This window comes from Colossoma macropomum, unplaced genomic scaffold (assembly GCF_904425465.1).
Source record: "Colossoma macropomum unplaced genomic scaffold, Colossoma_macropomum, whole genome shotgun sequence".
Classification (NCBI taxonomy): domain Eukaryota; kingdom Metazoa; phylum Chordata; class Actinopteri; order Characiformes; family Serrasalmidae; genus Colossoma; species Colossoma macropomum.
Genome location: NW_023494787.1, coordinates 28,361,187 through 28,386,026, shown reverse-complemented (window position 1 = coordinate 28,386,026; position 24,840 = coordinate 28,361,187). Strand labels below are relative to the sequence as shown.

At 39.0% G+C, this 24,840-nt stretch overlaps 1 protein-coding gene across 1 annotated transcript; it reads right to left on the bottom strand.

Annotated features, from left to right (window-relative positions):
* Positions 1-664: 664 nt before the first annotated feature.
* On the bottom strand, positions 665-24,840 carry tmem184a (transmembrane protein 184a). Its single transcript, XM_036566757.1, has 10 exons — positions 24,332-24,840; positions 21,288-21,451; positions 20,681-20,914; positions 12,552-12,717; positions 11,123-11,213; positions 8,467-8,542; positions 7,166-7,257; positions 6,856-7,025; positions 5,113-5,310; positions 665-2,405 (listed from the first exon to the last, which is right to left on the bottom strand). The coding sequence occupies exons 3-10, from the start codon at positions 20,912-20,914 to the stop codon at positions 2,173-2,175; spliced, it is 1,260 nt and encodes a 419-aa protein (XP_036422650.1). The 5' UTR covers positions 21,288-21,451; positions 24,332-24,840; the 3' UTR covers positions 665-2,172.

The window sequence follows — 24,840 nt, the reverse complement described above, 5'->3', positions numbered from 1 at the left end:
GGAACTTCTTGATAAGGTATGCTGCTCCAAATTATTATGTCGTAATTGTCAATGTTAAGGTTGAATGAACAGGTAATGGAGGAAGAAGTCATATTAACTGTAGTTAAAAGTAGAGTCTATAAGGAGCTTGAGCTTGGCATCATTTATGTACTGTAGAAAAGGCTGAGGTAGTGATTTGTTTTAATGGGCACCCGCAGACAAAAGTTTAGTTCTGGTAGGTTTGAGGCGTAAATCTAAACTGCTCTACATTCAACGGTGATTGTAAATACAGACAAGAAAGGCAGCAAACCTAGGCTTAGATTAATCCTACTATCATGATTTACATCATTAATCTGTTTGTATGTGTTACATTTGAACTTTGATATTTATTTTGATTTTCTTTTTTTTTATTTTCAACCTCTAAATTATTTTATTTACTTTTCAATGAACTACCCTCATGTACAAATAAAATGATTCTCTATTTTCCACTCTGGCTGAAAATAAGGAGGTAAATTATTCCTGTACATAGTATGCAGTGTCCATTTTGTACTTTTAAATAAAGCTTCCTCATTTAACCAGGTGTCAGTGATTGAAAATGACTAGATTATAATGTGGTACACTGGTGTTAATATTAGTTAAAAAATGAGATAGTAATAGGAATAAAACACAACCCTTTACAAATATCTACTATCCATTCTTTTATTCATGAGAAACTTTTATAAACATGACAATTTTAACAGTTAAAACCCACAAAATTATGAACATGCATTGCTTATTACTTAAAACTACCTAAGCTCAGGTGATTCATAGAATATAGCATATAATGTACAACGTTAAGTTACCATAGAACCTTAAATCTGCTTCTTTCACGAGCATCTATAAGGCTGTTATCATTGGCACAACAGAAGACAAGTTGCATAAATGAGCCCTGCTCCTAATACAACATGTATATTAAAAGTTCAAGACTGACTGAGACAGTTTGGATTGCCACAAATAATAAATGACATGTTAAGAGTTTGGAAGACCAGTTGAGAAATGAAAAGGTCTACTCCAATATACATTAGTAGGTTTAAAGGCTTTATAACTTAGTTCCATGGCTGATCCCCTGTAAAAGCTTTGCCAATTGTGATGAGGCACAGTTTGTGGTCATCATTGCATCAATATAACTTATTATTATTATTTAATATAACATTCTAAAATGGTTTAAAAGTCCTGCTGAGAAACAGATTATTAAACAAGCTTATGGCTTGTTAAAAACATACAATATTTTCAACTTCAGTTTACCTTAATTTAACTAAAATGAGTTAATTTGTGACTTTCTGTGACTTACTAAGTGAAAAATTAATGTGGGGAAAAACAAAACAGTGGATAGAACCAAATGCAAATCAACATGCTTAATTATACCCTATACATTCCCAAACATAATCTGTACAACCAACCAAATAATAATCTTATACAAATTATTTACAATTAAGAACGCAGGTCCATTTAAAGAACAAGATGCTGAAATTCCCTGATTCTCATCCAGTTTGCCATGCTTGGAGTGCATGGCAAGAAAATTAATGAGCTTCCCAGTCACTGCAAGTGGCGTGAAAGCCCTCCATTTTGTCCGTGATGTGAGAGATGTGAAGTGTTTCAAAGGGTCTAGGTAAACAGTTTGAAGTGTGCGCTCCAAAGCTGAGGTGTCTTTGAGAGACGGTTCCGTTTGTCAGGAGACCCCGGCGGAGGGCCCCTGGGCAAATACTTCAAACGGGCACATGCTTCCATACTCTGTGAAGGGTCAGTTCCAGCCAGAGTGAGCTGTGTGAACACCCAATCCATATCCCACCGTTTACATTTATCCACCATGCTGTTGTACAGCCAGGAGTCAGAGGGGCACGGATGAGCAACGTGACTAAACAGCGCAAAGTGGCCTCTTTTCCCTGCTGCTAACAGGGAAGTTATGAGCGTTAATTCTGTTAATCCCTTCATATTACTTAATAAAGTCATTTTCACTGGAATCGGGTGGATGACTATTATTAACATGCCTTCATTAGTGGGGGCTTAAGAAGACCCAGATCAATTTAGGATTAAGTAATCTGAAGCAGAGCACACAGATCATGCCAGTCTGAAATATTTCAGTCTGAGTTTCTGAGTCTGTTCTGCATGAAAACCGCAAGCTCCCATTCCCAAATACTCACTGCGGACTGCTCTCTAGAACTCGTCGTCCGTGTCGATCAGAGTGATTTTGTCAGACTTCTTTGGGCTCTTGGTGACGCTGGGGCCGAGCTTTCCATTCTGGGTGGGCTGCACCACCTCCTGGGTGGACTGCTGTGTGTACTGCTGGTAGGCTGGGGAGAAGTTGTGGATGGCATCCTGGACCATGTCTCCAGGGTTGATTGTCTCCTTCAGTCCACTGGAGATGCTGTGCATGGGGGCAATGTTATCTAGAAGAGTAAAAGAATGGAATTACTGTGCTGTCTTATAGAGAGGAGGGTATTTGTTCAGTCATTCACATCTCTGAGCATGAATGCTGATCTAATCCCAATAAATATGAGTATGTGGGAAGGTTGAAGCAGATTAATCATCAGTACTTTCACTCTGAGATGCTTTAAGAAAAGAGTCCTGCTTTCTGAAAAGAAAGAAACATGAGAGGGGATGAGAGAGACCCTCTAGGTATGGTGACAGGAAATATAAGAGAAATTCGAGAAATCAGAACAATGCAATAGCATATGACTTCAGGATGACCTGGAAACACAATGGAAAATGGTTCTCAATCCTGGTCCTGGTAAGCTTGTTATTGTTGTGCTCCAACACACCCAGTTTGACTTGCAAAAGGTTTGTTAATCAGCTGATCAATTGAATCAGGTGTGTTGGAACATATAAAAAATAAAAAAAAATAAAAAAACACAGGGTGGGGTTGACAACACTATACTGGAACAAATGTAGGTATGTAGAGTGAACAGACACTACTAAATATGCAGGAAATCATGGGTAAAATGTGGATTTATTTTTGTGGCCAAAAAAAACAAAAAATAAAATTTACCACATTTGACTCACTCTCCTTTCACTAATCATATTTTTGCTGAACATATTTTTTATGTATTTATCTTGGAAAGCTCATTCAGACAACACAGATCTGTATTTAATTAATTTGCATCAATTTATCAGGCCTTTTAGTGACTGTTTTAAGTAGCCCCTCCAGTAGTTACACAGATGTGTAGGTTGCTTGTATGAAGGTATCAATCTTGCTCAAATATTTGTTCAAATTATTTAGCAGAACAACAATGTGTTAGGGTGTTCCGTGTTCTGAAAATAATATACAAAGTCATAACATTTGCAAAATTTCCATTACAAAGAAATAAGGAATTCAATAGGCAACCAAAAAGTGAGGATTTCAAACTGGTACTGCTAGGTTACATAACCTCTGATTTTTAGATGATGTTTTTAAACATATCACTTGGCCCTATTACATAATCTCTCCATGTCACTAACATTCTGCTACGACTGCAACACTGCCATTATTTGCACTTTTGTGAGGATGTTCTGCCACAGGCCCTGCCAAGGTATGACCCAGCTGCTCTCAAACAGAAACTGGAACACACACACACACACACACACACACACACACACACACACACACGTATGTATGTATGTATGTATAACGTGCCAGTGTTCCCCGACATGGACACTGAATCACTCTTCTGCTTCCTTTCTTTAATACAGCTAGAGATGCCATGTTCAGTGACAGGAGAAAAACCCCTGACCTCGCTGCTCCTGTGCGCCGCTCTGCTGTGGATCTATAAAAAGAGGTTACTCAGTGGCACCTGATGTAGTGCTGCATGAGAAGCTTCATCTAACTGTGTCTACTGTTGCTGCTGATGGATGAGGGCTTAGAGAGAGGTTGCCAGGGGCTGCTGCAGAGGTGAAACCATCCATCTCTTCTTCTGCCCTCTAGTGGACAGCTGGCAGCTCTGCCTGGAGGGAGCCTTTAGCCTTCAGAGACTCATCTCTGCGGGGCTACTCTAGGTGACTGGTCCAGCCCATTGGAGTGAATGTTTGAGGGTCAGTGGGAGAGTATGATAAGTGCTGAGGGGCCAAAAGCTCTGGGTCAGCATGTTCTCCAGAGCTTCAGCTTGCAGCTGGTCTGCTGTGATAGGAAAGGATAGCCTAGAGCTGCGGTCGACCCCTTGAACCTCCACTGAGATCCAATTGTTCCCTCCTAACCTTTTTGCCCATCAGCTAAAGGTCATCAGCTCAGTGGTAGCATTTCCCCTTGGGTTACAGAGTTGGACAAGGTCTTGGATGCAACTGGCACAAAAGTGACATCGTATTCGGTGATAATTGAGGGTTCCCAGGCATTGAAATGACCAGTCACGGAAGCTCTTATATTAATTTGCCAACAGCATATTCCATCAGACGGTTCCTCAGTAACGTCTAAAGTACACAGAGTGACAGAAGACCACCCCCCGAGATTATGTATTGGCATTCAAACCCAGTCAGCCACAGCAGATGGAGTTGAAGGTTTGAGCTGTACTTCATGCAGACCTCATTGAATCATAATACAAATCTAACACAGTGTTTAACATTCTGCAACCACAATGTCATTAGCACTCAAATTGGAGAATATTAAATAGAAATTTTCTATGCAGCCTTGGAACTTGCATGCCGCCAAACAGCACTGATTCATTTCAAGCGAAGGTACTTCGAAGCCCTCTGTGAGATGAAGAAAAGGGGAGGTCTGCCAAAATGAAATGGAGATGAAAACGTTTGACGGTTTAAAAACCACTGAGCAATTCTTTCTTTTCCAGCATGTTTAAGCTCAGTCAGATGAAACTTTTTAAGGGGTAAAAAAAAATGAAATAAAAAAAAGAAACTGGCTGAAACACTATCAATTTCTCCTCCTCTGAAATAAAATGTTCTAATACCTCTAGCTGCGTCACAGGTCTCTGTTCCTCAGTAAACAGAGGTTGCTGAAAACTCTCTGGGCTCCAGATGAGAGCTGAACTTTTCTGACTTCTGCTGTCTACAGTCACCCCACTGAGACACATTATTCTGTGTCCATCTCCTCTGAAGCAGCCTGGAAAGCCCAACAAAGCCTCTTCAAAAGTGTGAACATAGTAGGGGAATTGGATGGTTAGACAGTGTACTAACCCGGAGCATGGCTCTTCTTTTGCTGGTATACATTGTATGTGAAGGCATAGCGCAGTGCAATGGCAGCAAAGAACATCTCAATGCAGGTGATAAAGTTCTGCCATCCAGCTGCCACAGTTCCAGCGCCCACCTTATGGCCGTCTATGAACAGTGCCTCAGGTATTACCCCACAGCGCTCCAGGATCGCTAGAACCATGCCTGAGGAAAAAGCAAGAAAAGATTCAATTGTAAAACAAACCTAACTACTAACTACACGTTTTAAAAATGTTTGCTATTCACACAAGAAAAATGCACCTAACTGCATTCGTTGTGACCCCTAGACACTTCCCAGCAGCAGGGCTCAACTTTGAATGCCAAAAGCAGCTCTTTTATCTGAACATCTACAAGTGATATGCTGCCCTTTTCACATTTTGATTGTTGAGAATTGTTCCTGCTAATTACTGATTACTTAAAACTGTTGCTTATAGTAAATAACTGTAGTGACAGCAATACCCTCCAACTTTTCAAACTCGGAGTGCCTAATAGCTTGTACATACTGTATTGTACAAAAGTCAGAGACGACCATAACAGCCATTAAGTACAAGTTATTTATTTTTCGGTGTCAGGAAAAAAAAGCAGACTTGCTTTGAGTTTTTCCAAGTAACCCCAAACATTTAATTATGCTGAGGTCTGGACTTTAGGGTGGTCAGTCCACTGTTCTAAAAACACAGACAGCTTCTTTATTTGATTTGCAAATTTTCTTTTTTATTGAAAGCTCTCTTTCAAAGATGGAAGCTTTAAGGACTGTTTCTCTGATGGTGACAGTTTTGGTGGTCTACCTGGTCTTGTCCAGTTCCAGTTGACTTTTATTTATTTTTGGGACTCTGTTCAGTACTGTATTTTCAAGACTTTAGTCATATTTGAACAGGTCAGCTTATATTTTGGCCTGAAGAGCAAGCTCGCTCTCTACTATGCTAAGCAAAAGCATAGCTCCAAAAATGAAATAGTTGCTGTATTTTATATGCCTTTGACATTGTTTATTGTCTCTTTCATTGATTTTAATTGAGCAATGAGGCTGGCTGTGTTACCAGAGTAAGGTACCTCCAATTTTTATAGGCATTTTTGGGCAATTTATTGGCCATGCAATGATCACTTCTTTTTTCTCTTCCTCCAAAACTAAGGCTTTGCTGTTATTACATTAAACAGCTGTGAAGTAAAAAGAAAATGGTAAACACAAAAGATAATTATATAGATATTGATTTTAATGCAATTTGAATCGACACTGTCCAAAAAACAAAAAAAAAGTAACACCATTTTTTTCCTGTTTTCCATTTTCTGACATAATTTCAGAAAATCAACTGCCCTTTACATTTTGTGAAAAATTCATGATGAATAGACCAATATAAACGCTCCAAGAATTGCTTGAAATAAGAACTATTTACAATAACTTATATTAAAAGTAAAGAAGGTTTTTGCCTTCTCCTAAAGCTGCCATTTTGGAGATAGTTGTTTTTCTTTGTACAGCGACGATATATTGATGCTGTAAGAATTTATGAATAAAATCAAATACATAACAATCTAACCCTCCATAAACAATGTATTGATGACTGATGACATTCTTATTGACAACCCACATGAGGTCAAAAGATGGTGATCTACACACTTGAGAAACGTTTTTTTTTTTTTATTCAAAATCACTGCCTACTGGGTTGGCTGGTGTCCTTTGACATGAGTATGACAAATATGGATCCTGAAGTGACCCACCTTGCCAGAAGGAGAGGAAGATGACTGATTTGATGGTGAGGAACTTGAGCACAGGTTCGTAGGGCCTCAAGAGATCACTGGTGGCAGAGTAGAAGAGGAAAAGGGCATAGAGAGCCAGACTCACAGAGACGTTGTAGATGATGGTAATGTAGAGATATCCTCCTGTCACACTAGAGGAAAACACACATGAGAAATGCTCACAAAATGTTTTGATTTGCTCTACTTGAAGACCCGACAACAATAATTTTGTAGTAATCAGATTTGGTTTACGACACTGAAATGTAAGTAGAAATGGAAAAGCGTAACTCACTTAAAATCTCCATCGTGATATTTGCCAAAGGCCTGCAGGAGGATAGTGATGAGGGACATGATCGGTTTCACGACACAGAACTGAAGGGTGGCCTAGATGACATCATCACAATGGAACAACATTAGGCACTGCATGCTCTTGGGCACAAACATAAATGTATGTAAAAAAAGAAAGTCCACAAACATAACTCTTCAGCATAAAACATTAGCAGATGGATATTTTAATGGAATGCTGGTACTCAGCTCTACTCCGTCTGTTATGTTCTCATTACTTTTCAGCAAATAAAGAGATTCGTAGAGTTGGAGATCATAACGACACAGTCTTAACTGCTCACATCCCATAACAAACTGTACACAATTAGGCAGGATGTCTTAGTGTGCAAAATTAAGTTCACTTTTAAAAAGCAGCTTCCTAATCAAAGCTGTCTCTTCAATGAAACAGAAAGAAAAAAGCCCTCACTAAGTGTACTTCATCTGAGCTCTTGTGTCTGAATGTATAGCGAGGAGCTTCTTTGAAAAACTTCCACGTAGGCATCCCGTCAAAGAGAACCACATGTTTAGCAGTTCCCATTTCGCTAAAAAAAAAAAGTTCATTTCACAGACTCTTCACTGTTTTGAAGGCGGAGTGCTCAAATCCAATTTCCATCAGTATTATTCTTTGAGTGCAGGCAGCTTCCCCAGTCCCTCTGCAGACAGCATCAGCCTGACAGCTCCTATTATTTCTCCATGTTTATTACTAAGCTGCGCACACCTCGTCCTCATTGTTTTTTATTCTCTACCTTCCCCTGCTAGATGTTATCGGAAAGGAAGTGGACGAACAATTTTACACGTCTGTCACTTTATAATTTAGGAGAGAGCAGGTTAGATGATAGTTCAGATAAAAGTATAGGGATGGAATGAGTGAAGTTTTTCCCTATATCTATGTGCAAATATTTCCTCTGAATCTTCATAGATAATAGTGGAAAAAACATGACAAAGTGGCATACAGACAGACAGCTCTTACGTTCATTTGCCAACAGCATATTTGATCAAATGGTTGCTCTGTAATGTCTGTAATGGCACAGAGAGTGACAGCAGACCTCCTCCAGAGTTTAAATATTGGCAGTCAAAGCCACACAGGCTTTGAACCATGCAGCTGTATGAGCAGGGTTCTGAGCTGTACCTCATGCATACCTCAGAGAATCATAATACAGATCTAACGCAAAGATCATGATATCATTACTAAAGATGCTGGTCTCAAATAATGTTCACAATAAGGTATTCTCAGCACCATGCATATGATCATCAGGGAGGTGAACAAACCTGTTTGCAAAACCTCAGGAAGCCAATGGAGTAACTCATTCCAGCCAAGCAGCAGGTACCATACAGGCAACTTGACCTAAATGGAAAAAAATGATAACAGCTGAAATGCTGAACATTATCATTATCATCATTTACATGACTATTGAAAAGCACACTGTAACATCACAGCCATAACACAATTATATACAGTACACTGCAAAGGTCAAAGGCCTTCATTATTTAATTTCTAGTCAAAACAGCCATTACGTACAAGTTATTCAGGATATTTTTTTTTTCAGGAGGTTAGATATAAGAGAAACCTCTTGCATGGGGAGGGGGAAAGCCAAAGAAAAATAAGTGGAAAAACAGGAATTTCCAAAATTGGAGTTCAAAAAAAGACTAACATATGGAGAGAAAATGGGACTCCTAACAACTGTGCAAGACCTGGTAGACCACCAAAACTGTCACCATGAGATAAACAGTACTTAAAGCTTTCATTTTGGAGAGAAAACTCAAGCTCCACTCTTGCTGCTGATCTGTAAAAATCCACAGGTGTTTCTGTCCATCCTTCCACTGTGAGCAGATAACCCAACGCTATGGGTCTGAAAGGGTGTTTTGCTGTCAAGATGCCATTACTGAGACATGAACACAACAAAAAAGAAAAACAGTTGCCACCCCAGAGCCCTGCATAATCAACATCAACATCACTGAATGTGGTTGGAATTAAATAGATAGAAGCAGAAAATGCAACCAATTTCTAAGACTAAAAATAAAGTGTGGGAAAAATACCTCTGCAGATTTCTCCTGAAAAAGAATGGCAGCAGCAATAAATACTGAACAACCTGATATATTTAGATGTTGAGGCTTTTGTGTAATTTTGTAAGTTGAATATGTTTTCTGATTTTCCCCTGATGCTGAAAAATGAATAACTTGTACATAATGGACATTTTGGCTGGAAATCACGTAAATGAAGGGTGGTCTCTTGATTTTTACATTTTGCACAGTGCTGTATATTTAATAAGGTATGGAAAATTATTAAAATGTACATAACTATAGCTTAGTTTATTTCAGAGCTACAAGACCTGCCCAATACTAACACAGTGACTACTGCAACTCTCTTCTTACCTTCTGCTGCACTGCAGGATTAAAACAAAATGACATTGTGTTTTCTCAATTTATTCTTTAATTTGGAACCAATAACATTCAAATCAAGGCAAAAGGCAACATTGTGTGCTAACTGTAAGAAAAAAAGCAAAAAACAACTAAACAGAGTTTGGTTTGGGGGGTTTACAAACCCCTTAACTGTAAACAAGCCGAGAAGTAACCAATTTACTTCCAAATAACAAAATGCTAATTAGGCTCATCTGTGTTCAACTGTTGGGATTCTGATTAGAGCCGAATAAATCCAGCTGTTCCTGAAGCACTGCTTTGGTGAGTAGTGCTTCTTAAAGTAAAGAGGGCAATGGGGAGCTTTTAGAAGCCCTCAGAATAATGTTGTGGAACGGCACAAAACAGGATATGGGAGCCAAAAGAATTTCAAAAGCCCTAAAACAGGCGCTCCAAAATCTGCTCATGGAAATCTACCACCCTGCAGAGTTTAGTTCCAACCCTGATCCAGTGTACTCAGAAGCTAATCAAGGTCTTTTAGGAGCATGTGAATATTAGTGCCAGGTGCATTACATAAGATGGGGCCAAGCAGATGATACAATAAGATAATATGTTTTGTACAGTTCTGGGCTGTATGAGAGAGAAGCAAGAATAAAGACAGTACTCAACAAAGCCCACATGAGGTCTCACTTAAAGCGTTCAATCTGAGGCCCAAGAGATTCTGCAGCTTAGTGAACAAAGGCTTGTAATATCAATGTAAAATGGAGTTTACTAGAACACTATAACAGTGGCGTGAAGTAATAGAAATAATGGATTACATGCAGTCCAAAAAAGTGCATGTGTTTTTTTTAGCATTTTCTAAGCCAACTCACACTACATGAATATTTTACACAGAAGAGGGAAAAAGTATGAAGATCTCTATTCGATATTAAAACTACAATTCTCTTTGATAGCCTAGACAGCCTTAATTTTATGAGGGCATTTCTATTGGGTGAAAAGTGGGGCACTTGTGAGAATAAAAGCAGAGCTAGACCTTGCAAACCTCAGATAGATTCCTGAAGAATGCTGCTGTACTCTGCCAGAAAACTGACAGTAGGAAGAAAGCACACAGCTAAAACAAGAGTGGACAGACTAAAGAACAGAAAGGTAGATGTCCTCATGTGGCCTTGGTGAAGCACAGACCTCAATCTGACTGAAAATTCAAAGAGTCGCCTGAAGAGCACCATCCGGTCCCTTCTGGCTGAGCTGGAGGAGACTGCCAGATTGAGGAGTACATACAATGGTGCATGTACACACAAAGACTAACAAAAACTAACTGTGGTAATTCAGGCAAAATCCATGTTTTGTATTCAGAAAATAGGATAACTGGGTGAGTCTTGATTTCAGGTAGTTAGGCCAAAAAAACATGAGCATTATGAAATGTCATTGAGATTTGCTATAGCCAGTGTCATTTACTTCAGTGGATGAGCCAGCGTTTACACTTCACATGAGGTCATGAAAGAGCAGTTCAGCAATCAAACCGCAGTATAATGTGCATCCATTACTCCAGAGGGGAAAGACAGACACTCACTGAATTTGCTTCCCTCGTATTTCTGCCATGATGGCACTCTCTCCTCCTAAATACTCAAAGGACAGGCTGAGAAAGTTGTAGATCACAAAAGCTGAAAAGGATAGAAAAATACAGTATAATGTCAGAAAAATACATAACAGTTTTACACAAATAATAAAAACAAATCAGTTGCCTGGACAACTACACTGGTATAAAAACTGGACACAAAAAAGCAAGAAAATCTATCTTCCTCTACACTGTGAATGTAATACAGGTCAAGCTTAATGGAATAGGTTGTCTGTCCAAGAAAATCCATCTTAATCCGTTGTTTCTATTTAAAGGGGGCTTAGATAAAGCTAATAGAAGGACTGTTCACTCTCTCTGTCTCTCCCTGCCAGAGCATTATGACAACAGTTGGCTATTTTATTATATGAGTTATTTTCCCCTGATAGTATCTGGAACCAGTCTGACCATATCTGAAATTAAAACAGTAGATAATGTATTCAAATTTTCAAATCTTTTAACTTTTTTAGTAAAAGTTATTTGTATGATTCATCAGCACTTTTAATAAAAGCTCTGCCTTTTGCTTAATGTAACAGTGCACAGTGCTCTTATACAGTGAAAAAAATTCTTCTGAACAATTCACACTACATGAATATTTTACACTGAACAGGGACTAAAAAAGGATTATAAAAATGTCTGTTTGATATTAAAAACTACAACTCCCTTGGATGGCTGAACTATTTTGGATGATATTGGTTTAATAAAAAGGAGGGAAAAAAGATTCCCCTGAGAAGCAGAGTCCCAAGCAGATAACTCAGATAATGGAATTCAGGACAAGTGTTTTCTAGCAGAGGAGAGGAAGATACGACACCAGAGATGATAACACTCTTTTTCTACTACATGGCAGGATAAAGGAAATAGGCTTGAGCAGTTAAGTGAAGCCTATCTCTGAGCTGAGATCAGTTCTGTACAGCTGTTACTCTCCATATGTAAACTGAGGTCTGCAATGTACATAATGTCATGTTAGGGGAAACTGTAAACAATAGAGCTTATGAATTGCTCGTCTAAAGTCCCTTGTAAAAACAATGAAATCCAAGATGTCAACATTTTCACCAACTGTCTGCAGCTAACTGTTTGAAAGTGTCTTTGTGCTTTAAATCACTATTTCTCATTTTCATTACCATAAAAATTCTGACACTTCATTGTAGGTATATTTAGCCATTTTTCTCTCTCAAAAGTGCCATTTTTTCCATTTTTCTCCCCTATTTGATGCATTCCTTTTTTGAAATGTAAAGATGTGGAAGGATTAAGTCAGCAGTATTCCAAAAACCAAGTTAATTACAGTAATAGTTTTTATAGTCCACATTGCAACTGTAAATCACTGTTAAAATGGCTGGAGGGCAGATTCACCAAAAGGGCTAGAGGGTTTCTTTCCTGCCTCACAAACCTTCGTAGCAGTCCCGGACAGAGTCAAAGTAGACATAGTACTGGTCATTGCTGATGAAGAGGAGGCTGAGCCAAGAGTCGAAGGCATAGATGGGCACGATGAAGAGGATGCGTATGATGTATCGCTGCTCGTTTGGGACCGTGTATGACCTCAGGTGCGAGTAGATCTGTCACATACACAGAGGCAAAAGAACATTTTCATGAGCTTCAGCAAACGAGACACTGAAAACATGAGACGGAAAAATCCTGTTTCAATCATAAACCTACCCAAAATGAATAAATGTAGCAAATTAAGTAGTAGATATAACCCCTTTAAACTCTAAGGGCCTGCAATTTTAATTCCACTCTGTCATAACAACATAACCTATGTGCCAGCTGCATAGTATTTACAGTATGAATAACTGATTAATAAGTCTGCAGTTTAAGGGATTAAAAGCAATGAATCTGTGACACACTGAATAGGTTATGGATAAAGGTATTTCTCTCAATTTTTCCTTATAAAATACTGCACCAGAGGTGTGGAAGAAGGAGCCATGTGATAAAAAGGGAATTTAAATTATTAAAATGTAAAATCAGGGAGCAAGCTGGAACTGAGGTCAAGGGGTGACTGAGGTTATGGGGCAAATGGAAATAATGCATCAAACACTTCTTTGGTAATAAAGGAGGAGGTCAAGTGATCAAAGACACTCAAACCAGATATATATATATATATATATATATATATATATAAGTAGAGCAATGAGTAATAATGATAGCACAGAGAGGAGAAATAATCTACTACTCTTCCAGAAAAAAACAGGAACCTGTTACCTTACCTTATCTCTTAAGTTTTATAACACCCAAGACCGATTTTGCAGTTAATCATTACACATAAGGTATACCTAGGTAAAAATGGATTATTGCCTTTTTGTGATTAACGTGACAACACAAGATACACAGGATTATTGGAAAGAAGCTTTTTTTGACACTCAAAAATCCTACAAAGCTTGTGAGACATGTCAATCACCCTGTACAGTCAAGAGTTATAGACGAGCTTCAATTTGTGCATGGATTCTGACTCACATGAAATTAGATGTGAGATTTTTTCTGGCTCAGTCATTGCGTGGGTGGAGGACTGATGTATTTGGGCACTCTGGAAAGCTGGGGTGAGTCAGCCTGTAGACTGATGTGGTCCATTTCTCCTGTACTGCAAGAAGAGAAATATGCCCACAGCCTCCCTGGCTCAGTAAACTCTGCTCAAGGTAATGGCTCCTGCCACTGATGCCATCTTTTTTTCCCTTTTGATGAATTTGTTTTTGATTAATTTAACCATCTCTAATTGCCAATCCTTGCAAATGTATGTATGTTTTTATGAGTCTTTACATCTTTTAAAACCACACAAAGTGCAGAATTGCTCAGAGCATTTTAAGACGACCAGCTACTTAATGTTATAATGGCATTCCCTGGTCATGGACAGCACATGGCAAAAGTAGAAATATGTTCATTTAACGAAAACATTAACTACACGCATTAATAAAGAATTTGTCCTGCATTTTCCACAACAACAGCCTCTACTCTTCTGGAAATGATTCACACAGGTACTGATGTTGGTTGGTAAGTTCTGGATCACAAGCAGTACACCAACTCATCCCAAAGGTATTGGTTTGTTATTCATCAGCAGAAAATGCAGTTCCACTGAGCAGCTGCTCCAGAGCATCCCATTCTATTAGCAAAGCTTTTTTATAGGTATTACACAATGTGTGCATGCAATTGACCGCCTGTGTCAGCAATGAATGCACCATAAAGAAGTTAAATTCAGTAATTAGAAGGGGTGTCTGGATACTTTTGGGCAAAAGGGCATGGTTAAGGTTCTTAAAAATAAAGGGTACTTTGGAACGATGCCATAGAAGAACGACTTTTGGTTTTCTAAACAACCTTTCAATCGAACATGGTTGTATAAAGCACAATTTTTGTCAATGTGAGTGTGAAGAGTCTTTTTATAGCTCAAAGAAACTCCACATGATGTAAAGCTTCTATGCAGGTTAGGTTTTCCTAGAACTGTATGTCCAAACCAAGAAACATTTAGGAACCTTTATTTAAAATAGTGTGTCCTACTAGTTCATTCTGGTCCCAGTGCATCAAATGACAACAGGTCTCCATGCAGATCTTAAGATCTTCAGCTTGCAACATTACCTTCAAGTGATACCCATCTAAGGTAGTAACTAAGTCTTTAGTAGCCAGTCCCTTTTCCCTTTTTCTCTTTTGGCATCTATTAAGTGGCACTCTGCACTTGTCTTTGCATGCGATGTGCAGTGCATGTTCAGGCATATTCTGTCACCTAATCATAGTGGTATCCTGTAGTCTTTTCACAATCCCCTCGTTTGTAAGAGGGTCATGCCATGATATCCATGATATGGTCCTAAGGCACAGACGATGGAAAACATGTAACCTTTTACAGATCTGTCTTGTCTGATTTCATGTTTGCTGTCACATAGTGCTGTAGATATGATGACTGATTTACAGCTTGGTGCTCCAGCTGACGAAAGTGCTCAAGCATGTGGGATACTCTTGGCATTCCACCAATGGCAACTCCTAGCTGAAGTTATAGGGGGTGGCTGGTACAGGCTGCTTCAGCACCACTTGGAAATGTTCTACTCATCTTGCTGACTGTCCCTTGGCTGTTACAAATACCTTGCCATCCTTACCCTCAAGTGATATGCTAGAGTCGCTTCTGGAATCCTGGAATTGTACCGTGCTGTCTTTACCTCTGCTTCTTTTCCCTGCTCCTCCAATCTGATTTTCTTGACAAGAAGAAATACAGTTGAACAAGATGTCTGCATTCCTCATCCCTTGCCCTCACAAGGTCAATGTCACCAGTTCAAGGCCTTCTTATTTCCCAACAATGAGAGGAACTGCCAAGATTGTACCTTAAGACTGCTCCATATATACACTCACCAAGCACTTAGAGCCTCCCTTTGCTCTCCTTTGCTCAATTCATCATGGCATGAATTCCACAAGACATTGCAAACATTCCTTTGACATACTGGTCCATGTTGACGTGATTACATCATGCCATTCAAGCAGATTTTTCAGGTGCACTTTAAAGCTCCGGATCTCTCATTCTACCACATCACAAAGATATTCTATTGGATTCAAATCCTGTGACTGGGAAGGCCCCTGAAAAACTGTGAGCTCGTTGCCACGTTCATGAAACCTGTTTGAGATGGCTTTGTGATATGGTGCATTATCATGCTTGAAGTAGCCATTAGAAGATGGATGAATTGTGGCCATGAAGGAATGCACACCGTCAGCAACAAAACTCTGTCTGTGGCATTCAAGTGATGACTGATTGGTGATAACAGGCCCAAAGTGCACCAAGAAAACATTCCCCACACTATTGCACCACCTCCACCACCACCACCCTGTTGACACAAGGCAGGTGGGGTCCATGAATTCATGCTGTGTCTCAGACTTACCAGACCAGGTTTTGTTTTTCCAGACTTCAACTGTCCAGTTGTGGGAAGCCTGTGGCCACTGCAGCCTAAGCTTTTTGTTCTTAGCTGACAAAAGTGAAGCCCAACATGGTCTTTTGCTGTTGTAATCCACCCACCTCAAGGTTAGATGTGTCAAGCATTCTGAGATACTTTTCTGCACATCACAGTTGTACAGAGTGTTTATCTGAGTTACTGTAGCCTTTCTCCCAGCTCAAACCAGTCTGGCTATTCTCTGTTCAACTCTCCTATCAACAAGGCGTTTCTGTCTGCAGAATTGACCCTCACTGGATATTTTTTCTTTATCGCACCACTCTTAGTAAACTCTACAGACTGTTGTGCATAAAAATCCCAGGAGATCAGCAGTTACAGAAATACTCAAACCTGCCCATCTAGCACCAACAATCACACCACAGTCAAAACTACTGAGATCACATTTTCCCCATTCTGATGGTTGATGTGAATATTACCTGAAGCCCATATCGGCATGATTTTATGCACTGCTGCCACACAACTGGCTGACTGACATAATTGCATGAATGTGTAGGTGTACAAGCGTTCCTAATACAGTGCTTGGTGAGTGTATGAAAGCATTACAGGACAGCTAAACATGCTTGTAAGAGACCTCTAACTGCCCTGTTCTGTATATATGACCGAACATGATTGTCTGTCATGAAGTGCTGTTCTTTCACTACAGTCTCAAAATGGTACGAATTCATCCAAATATTTGATTAATCTGTTTTAACAGGTGTGGACCAAGTAAACTGACACTGCCTGCTATAGCTGCTTCCAAATATTCCCCAAAACAGCCATTTGTAACACTGAAATGGTTGGTGAACCACTGGCAAGTTTCAGGAATGCCTTAATATTGACAATTTTGGTGAAACAACTGTGATGTCCAGGTCAGCTTTTCCCTCCTAATTCTTTTGAATACTGAAGAAAATTGTGATAGTATGTTGTGGTCTTATATCAAAGACTTTTATTACCCAATCTTCGACCCTCTCCTGGGGGGTATTCATAGAACAGCAAACAGCAGAAAAACTATTCTTGGTTTAGCATTTCCACTTAAGCACATGGTGAGATCTTGGCAATGATAGCTTAAAACTTGATCCTAGATCAGCATGCTACTCTAAAACTCTTTGTCAGCACAGGCCCTGCCAACAAGAAGCCCCTACTGTGTGGATTTGTCTTTAGGGGGTTGCTTTGACGTGATCTGAAGTGCTTTGTGAGTTGGACTACTGTCAGGTTGTAGCCAGTGAGAAAGTGTTTAGATCCATTCACTGGTTATAATTTGTAATCCTTGCTGCATTTATGAGCACACATTAGTCAGGCCTCTGAAGCCAAGATGTTTTCTGGACATGTTAGTATGGCGCATACATAGTATAGCTTAATTACATGGATGAGATTTGTGAAAAAGATGAACATAGGTCAGTTGTAAGCAATAAATAAGGGTTAGAAAAACAACACATGCTTGCATAAAGTCAACACTTTAACAGCCAAAAACAAGCAAGAAAAAGGTTACTTTCTGTCACTTATGTTTACATAGTGCTTTGGCATCAAGTAAAAGAGGTTACATTTTCAGAAGTCTGAATTCACAGTTTGCGTCTTGTTAGTCTTGGGCACGGATAGTAATGCTATTGATCCAAATCAGTGCCTCAAGAACACAGTGTTTCGGAAATACAACCTCAAGCTTACCCTTTTAGCATGCACAGAGCACTAAGAACGGCAATGACAGAATCTTTCAGAGAGAAATCAAGAAGAAGACAGCAGAATACTAAAAGCAATGAGAGCTGCTTTAATCTCTTCACAATTTACATACGTTTTCCTCACACAATCCTTTCCACCAGTTCTCAACAGGCTGCTGTTTGCCATGCCTCAGAAGAAATGGTTGTGGACAAATTGCTTGGCTGCTGGTCTGAGAAGCGAAACGGGACTGCCGGGATGAAGATAATAATTATACGCAGAGGAACACCGGTTCATAGAGATTCATTTTTCAGCCGCTGAACACCAGCCTAACATTGTTTAGCTGCTTCAAAACCTGCTGCCTCTCAAAGGCATTAGAGGTTCGGAGGGAGGACGAGAAGCTTCGGAGGCAATCAAAACATGTCCTCCAGGTGCACTCCAGGCATTGTGTGGAAGAAAGTCTTTTTCTGACCCCTTCTACCATCCCTACAATCCCAGCAGTCCAATTACATAACACATCCTTGAGAAGCATATTCTATATTACAAGTTTTTCATGGGTCATGTAGTCTAAAGCAAGGAAGGTGCACATGGGATGTGTCAGCAAAACCAGTGAAATTAAATTTGGCATCCTGTCAACCTTAAGTGAATGAATACTCTATATAATTTAATCTGTGTATAATAATATATTATATATATATATATATATATATATATATATATATATATATATATATATATATATATATATATATATATATATATATATATATATATATTTGCTTCAGCTAGAAACACAAGGTGAGACTGTATTCATAGTGAGCAAGTTTATCTCCTAAAACAGCCCCTCAATAACAGTTACGGTATCCAATGTGATCTAATGAAACACACAATAAGCATGACAAAATGTAGGCTAAATGTGAGAAAATTCTGTAAAAAAGACAAATAAAAATATACAAAAACAAATAATTAAACACTTGGCCAATATGCAAATTCCATTACTATACAGCCATTACTGTGGGTAGCAATTTAGCAAAGCTACATTTACTCAGTAAGATGAGTCATTATTTAGTCATTAACATTTCGCAACCCTTTTTTTTTCATCTTGGATGTACAGAGTGGCTTCATTGCTGTTCTAAAAGTAATACAGCACTAAAGTAGTTTTAGATCAGTTACTTTTATACTTTTGTTTTGTGGAAAGGTACTTTCACTTTAGCAATAGCAGTAGAAACACTAAGTTGAGCATGGGTTTAGACTACTCTACACAGCTTTTATTGGCATATTGCAATAGTTACATCTGATAAAGACTGAGAAAAAAAATCATCTGCTAAACATTTCCACTGCTGAAATGGGCTGAGCAATCTACAGCTCCCATTATTGGTTTCATCATAGTGAGTGTGTTTGCTTTATTATTTCCACTCTGAGATCATTTCGACATGGGAGACTCTGTGATTCAGTTTCGCCTAGATTCCAGTAATAATCTGTTAGATTCTATTCACCGTGTCTTAGCTGGACATAAAAATCCTCAGGGATGGTCAGCATAAGCCTAGCTAAAAATTGTTTTTCAACAGAAATACAGTGATATTGTAGCTTTGCCCAGAGTACAATTGATCTCTGCTTGAAAAAATAGCCTCTAGCACAATCATTTATTTAACATACATATAGATTTGAAAGACTTTTTGATTGAAAACAAAACAGAATCAAACAACTATAAAGAGTTTAGCACACTAGTATTAAACAGTGACTGTCCATTACACCAGCATTCACAGTGTTTACACTATCTTCTTATCAGCTTGGGCAACTCACTCTATTCAATGCTCCATGTCAGCTCTGGTTGGACAAGGACAGCTAAGAGCATTCTTACTGGATAACGCTGTAATAAGGAAGTAACAATACCTGCCTGGCACCAGCTGGCAGTGATTTTATTTTTATTTTTAACTTTGCATTGCACTTTTGGTCACCTGTACCTTCAGAGGCAATGTGAGAAAAGACTGGGAGGAGGTGAGTGTTTTCATGGCTGTTTAGAAAAGTAGGGGGGCTCAAATTACACTGTATTATCCAGACTTGATGTGGATAGTCTGGCGCCCTGTGGCAAGGGTGGAGAAAGGGAGCAGCAAGCAGCTCCACACAAAGCTCCTGTCCTCCGCCTAGGCTATTTGCTTTATATTTTCCTGCGTTTTCAATGAGCCATGGCCATTAGCGTTGCCAGCTCCTCCTGTGCTCTTCAATGCTGAGATTGTTCCTCACCTCTCTTGGCAGGCGTTTCACCCAGGCTTTCATAAGCTTCCCAAGACGCAGCTTTAAGAGCAGCAGTGAGCTCCTATTTTGTTATATTAGGCTTTTCTAAATCCGAGGCTTAGAAACTAGACTGAATGACTGGCTTGGGTTGAGTTTGCACAGAGATGTTGTGCAAGCAATGCATTTGGAAGTCAACGTATGGTTAGGGCTGGATGTTGTCTGAAAACGACAACAATACAGATATCTTGACTTTTATAATGATTCATGAACAATATTTACATTATGATATTTTGGTCTATACTTTTTTCTTTTAAATACAAATTACAAATTCAACTCTATATGGTACACAACTGATGTTTACAAAAAGGAAATCACGACACAACTCCTTTTGTACGTAATTGTAATTGTATTTCAATATTAATTCTTTTTTCAAAGCTCTTTTGTAACCCAAACAGCTTACAAAAACTCAGTGCTCTGAGACACTCACGCCAATTGATTTTGTGTAGCAGACTGTTGATGCTAATAACTTTCAGCATTTAATTTAGACAGCCAAACAGCAGTCAAGATTTTGAACCAACAATGCTTATTGACTCACCGATGCTGATAAAACTGATTACTTGACTGTGTTGACACAGACAGAACTTTTCTCTACTCAAAATATTTCAGTTCACGTCATAAAGTTATGAAACCAAGCCCTACTCCAACTCCAAGCTAAAAAGCATACCAAGCATACCAAACTTACCTGGTGACAAGTGATAAGCAAGGCAGACCAAACAAATATCCCTGAGAGAGCCTGGGCAGCAGTTGTGTTCAGGAAGATCTGGTCCTCCTCTGGCGTCCCATTTGTTGATATGATTACGGTCATATTACCCATGCTACTTAAGTTTGACACGAACAGTGAAGATGAATCCTGAACACTATGGTCTGAAGCCATCATCACTGTACTGTTAGCAATCTCCTCCAATGATTCATTCATCTGTGAAAAAAAAACAAAACATTGGGATTATGATATATATGGTATTTTGGCACACAAAGCAACATTACTTTTTTTATATATATTTTGCTTAGAAGTTCATATAAATTGTTGCTTACAAATTTCTGGCTTGCTACTAGTGAAAAAGCTGGCTACATAGCCTGGATCAATTTAATAGAAAGCAACCTGAAATGTAACTGCTGCATGAAATAAGATGTGAGCTTTTCACTCTGTCACTACTTAAAGTGCAGTCATGTCTGTAGAAAGCCAATATAAATGTTAATACGAAACACCAGAGAGGTGAAAAACATGGTCAGTGATCTTTTCATCTATGCCTAAAAGACACAATTTTGTATTTGGTTGGCAAGTCGCTCACCTTTCACTGCCTGTCAGCAGACAGCCACCAGCAGATATCTGCAATTCTGTGAGCAAACTGCGAGTGGGCCACCAGGGGATGTCACAAGGGAAGTGCGGTGGGGCCAGTGGGCCACCAGCTGCATCGATACCAAACCACAGGCCTTGTCTGTCACAGTCTGTTGCCTTTGTAAGAAGGAAAACAGCTGTAAGTTTATGCTTTACTGTATTTACATTTTGAAAAATAACTGATCTCCTCAACTGAAAGGTTCTTTATAAGTTAGGGGTGTAAAGAGTCATACAATTCATAATCTGCAGCGATATGAGGCGGGAGTGTCTCAAAACAATACATTCTTCGATACTGTAAAAATAAGGAATGCCTGAAAATGTGCCTTATGTTAACAGGTTAATGCTTCCATTTTCAGTTTATTAAAACATTCAACATTAGAAAAGCAAAATATTTTATAATAATGAGGTAGCCATGAGCTACTATGACCTAATATACCTGCTCTTGATTTTGAGGTAACAAGGAAGTCATTTTTTCAGAGGTGGGATGGTCTGCTCTAATGATATGGTTTTTTGGTAAAACAGTCTTGGCTAGGAGGGCAAACAATAGATGGGTTGAAATGTCTTGTCTATTTACCACTCATATTTACAAACATCAGGCATTACCTGTGGATCAGTTATAGTTGCATTTTACAGATTTAGCATACCTATGCAGAAGGCCTACTATGCAAAAGTACCCACACAAAATACGAATTAAATACTATATATTAGCTTCTCAGTGTCAGAAAACAGCAGAAAAGTACAAGAAAGCCTCCAACACTAAGAATAATATGAAACCTATCAGTATTTCATTTGTCCACTCTTTACTTTTGTGCACCTACTGCTGCTTTTGCTCTTCCATCCTTACAATCTTAAATCGAACAAGTTAGAGCTGTGTCCTACCAATAAAAGCTGCTCCCTACTGAGTCACTGATTACTGTGTCATTGTGTTACCCTTCAAACTGACACAAACAACTATAGAGACACACCTCAGCTGCCCAGCAAACTGCTAATGTGCATCTAAATGGCTAAAGGAGATATTTTGAGGAGATATCAATGCTAAGCTGTTAAGAAGCCATTACTGAAAAAAGTAAATAGACAAAAAAGGAGTAAATTTGCACAACACTGAAACTCGACATCTGAGATGTGGAGCCTAAGTTTCTATGGGCTGATGTGTCTAAATTAGCAATTGGGGTTGCTTGGATCACGAGAAGCAGAAAATGCAACCAAAAGACTGAACGTTGGAGTTGCGGAAGAATATCCCTGCAGATTTCTTTGAAAAACTGAAAGCGAGTCTCTCGAAAAAATGGAAGCCGTAATGAAGGCAAAAGGTGGAAAAATTTTATATTATATTCAGTAGTAGTTTACTAATATTGCTTAAATATGATTCCTTTTTTTTGCTTGTATTGAAAAATAATAACTAATAAATAACGTCCACTTTGACTGGAAATAAATGAAAGGCTGGTCTCTGATTTCTACTTTTCTGTGGTACTTCTTCTTCTTCTTTTATGAGGAAAGAAGTCTACTTTTTCCTGCATTTCAGTCACTTTTACCTTAGAAAATTCCTTTTTTGTGTGTTTAATTTCAGGTGACAGCACCTGGACACCTGCTGTTGGTCACACAAAGCACATTTGAGCATTATAATTTTATTATATACAAAAAAGACGGTTCTATAAGTTCTTTAGTAAAGAAAATGGTTCTGCATAGAACCATGAACACTCAAATAACCCATTTGCGTGACTGCATGAAGGGTTCTTTGCATTGTGAAAGAGTTCTTCAGATTGATGGAGAATGTGCTGCAGACAGTTCTATATAGAACCTTTTTGAAAAGGTTTCTTCTATTATTACAATGTCAAGCTTGACACAATAGACGAAACTTTTTTTGGTGCTATGCGAAAACTTGTTAATCGTGCAAAGGGTTCTTTGAGAGCTCACTGTTCTATATTGTACCATTTTCTTTACTAAAGAAACCATTACATTTAAGTGTGCACCAAAGGTATTACAAAAAAAAGAGAAGAATAGTTCCTAACTAACTGAAGCTCCTACATACACATACACAAAAAAACACTGTTCTTCAAGGGTTCTTTTGTAAAGGCAATGATTCTATTTAGAACCATGAGTTCTTTATATAACCATTTCACGCTTAAATGGTTCTTCAGATTGATGGAGAATATACTGTGTACATGTATCTGTACTGTTATATAGAATCTTGAAAATGGTTCTATATAGCACCAGAAAGGACTCTATGGTTACATGCTTGCTAATACCAGAACCCCTTCACACTAGAACAGTGAAACTCGACGTCGCAGATATCTTCCATCAATCTGAACCATTTCACCATACAAAGAACCATTTAAGCATGAAATAGTTCTATAAAGATCTCATGGTTCTAAATAGAACCACCGCCTTTACTAAAGAACCCTTGAAGAACCATTTTCTTTTAAAATGTGTATGACATACTGGGTGTACTAATAGGCTCCACTGCAGTTCTATAGGTGACTGTACTTGTGTAGTTTATTCCTTTTCAGGCTGAATCCGGTAGATGTTGTTTGTGTTTATGTCCTTATTTCCTTCAAGTAACTGTTGGCTCCACTCGCCTTAACCGGACACTGAGAGAAGAGCTCAGAATAGAAAGGCAGCTAATTTACAGGACAATAAATGAGCTTTACTCCGTACACAGATACTGAGAAGTTTCATTCAAATTTAAATATCGTAAAATCTAAACTGAATCACCCACTGCAATTCATTAATGAAACACTCACAGTGGCATCATGACGCGTTACAACGTGCTAAACCTACACCGAGTCTCACTGTACAGAGAGAAATGGAGTCAGGGTGGAGGTGCTTTCTTATTTGTCCACACACTGAATAAAAAAGTTGCTGTTTATCATTCAGGGTATTTGAATGAGCGAGGCCAAAAGTTTCGTAGTCTTTCGGCAAGAGAACAAAACATTTTGGACGTTTTTAGGCATAATTTACAACCTGAGCGATGGAAAACGATGCGTTCGATGCGCCACTCACCCTCTCAGTGACACGGCAGACACCTGCTGTCTCGCTCCACCCGCCCTCCGCTGAGGCAGCGCTGCCGGCCGAGCCTCACCAACACCGTCTTCAAAATGTCCCCGTTTCCTCCAACCTTCTCCAACACAACACCGTCACTTTCAGGGCATAAACCGTGTACACACTTTCACTCTGAAGAAAACCTCGAGGTAAAAAGCTGCCATCAGTGGAAACACTTTCTCGCCCAAGAACTGACACCAACGACTCACAACTTCCTCGTTTGGTCGACAGGTAGGTCGAACGGATCGAAGTCCACCATAAGCTCAGCTCGCTTCAAGATAACACGCAAGTAACGTTTAAAAAACACCTGTTGTACCACTCATTAACGACGACATTAAAAAAGTGAGCTTATTTTCTATTTAATATAGTTTCTAAGTTATTAAAACGTTTTCCTCACAGGCTCCTCTATCCAGGTAGAAGCTCCTCACACAAAAACACATAGCCTGTCCATGTGACCTAACGACGTCCGT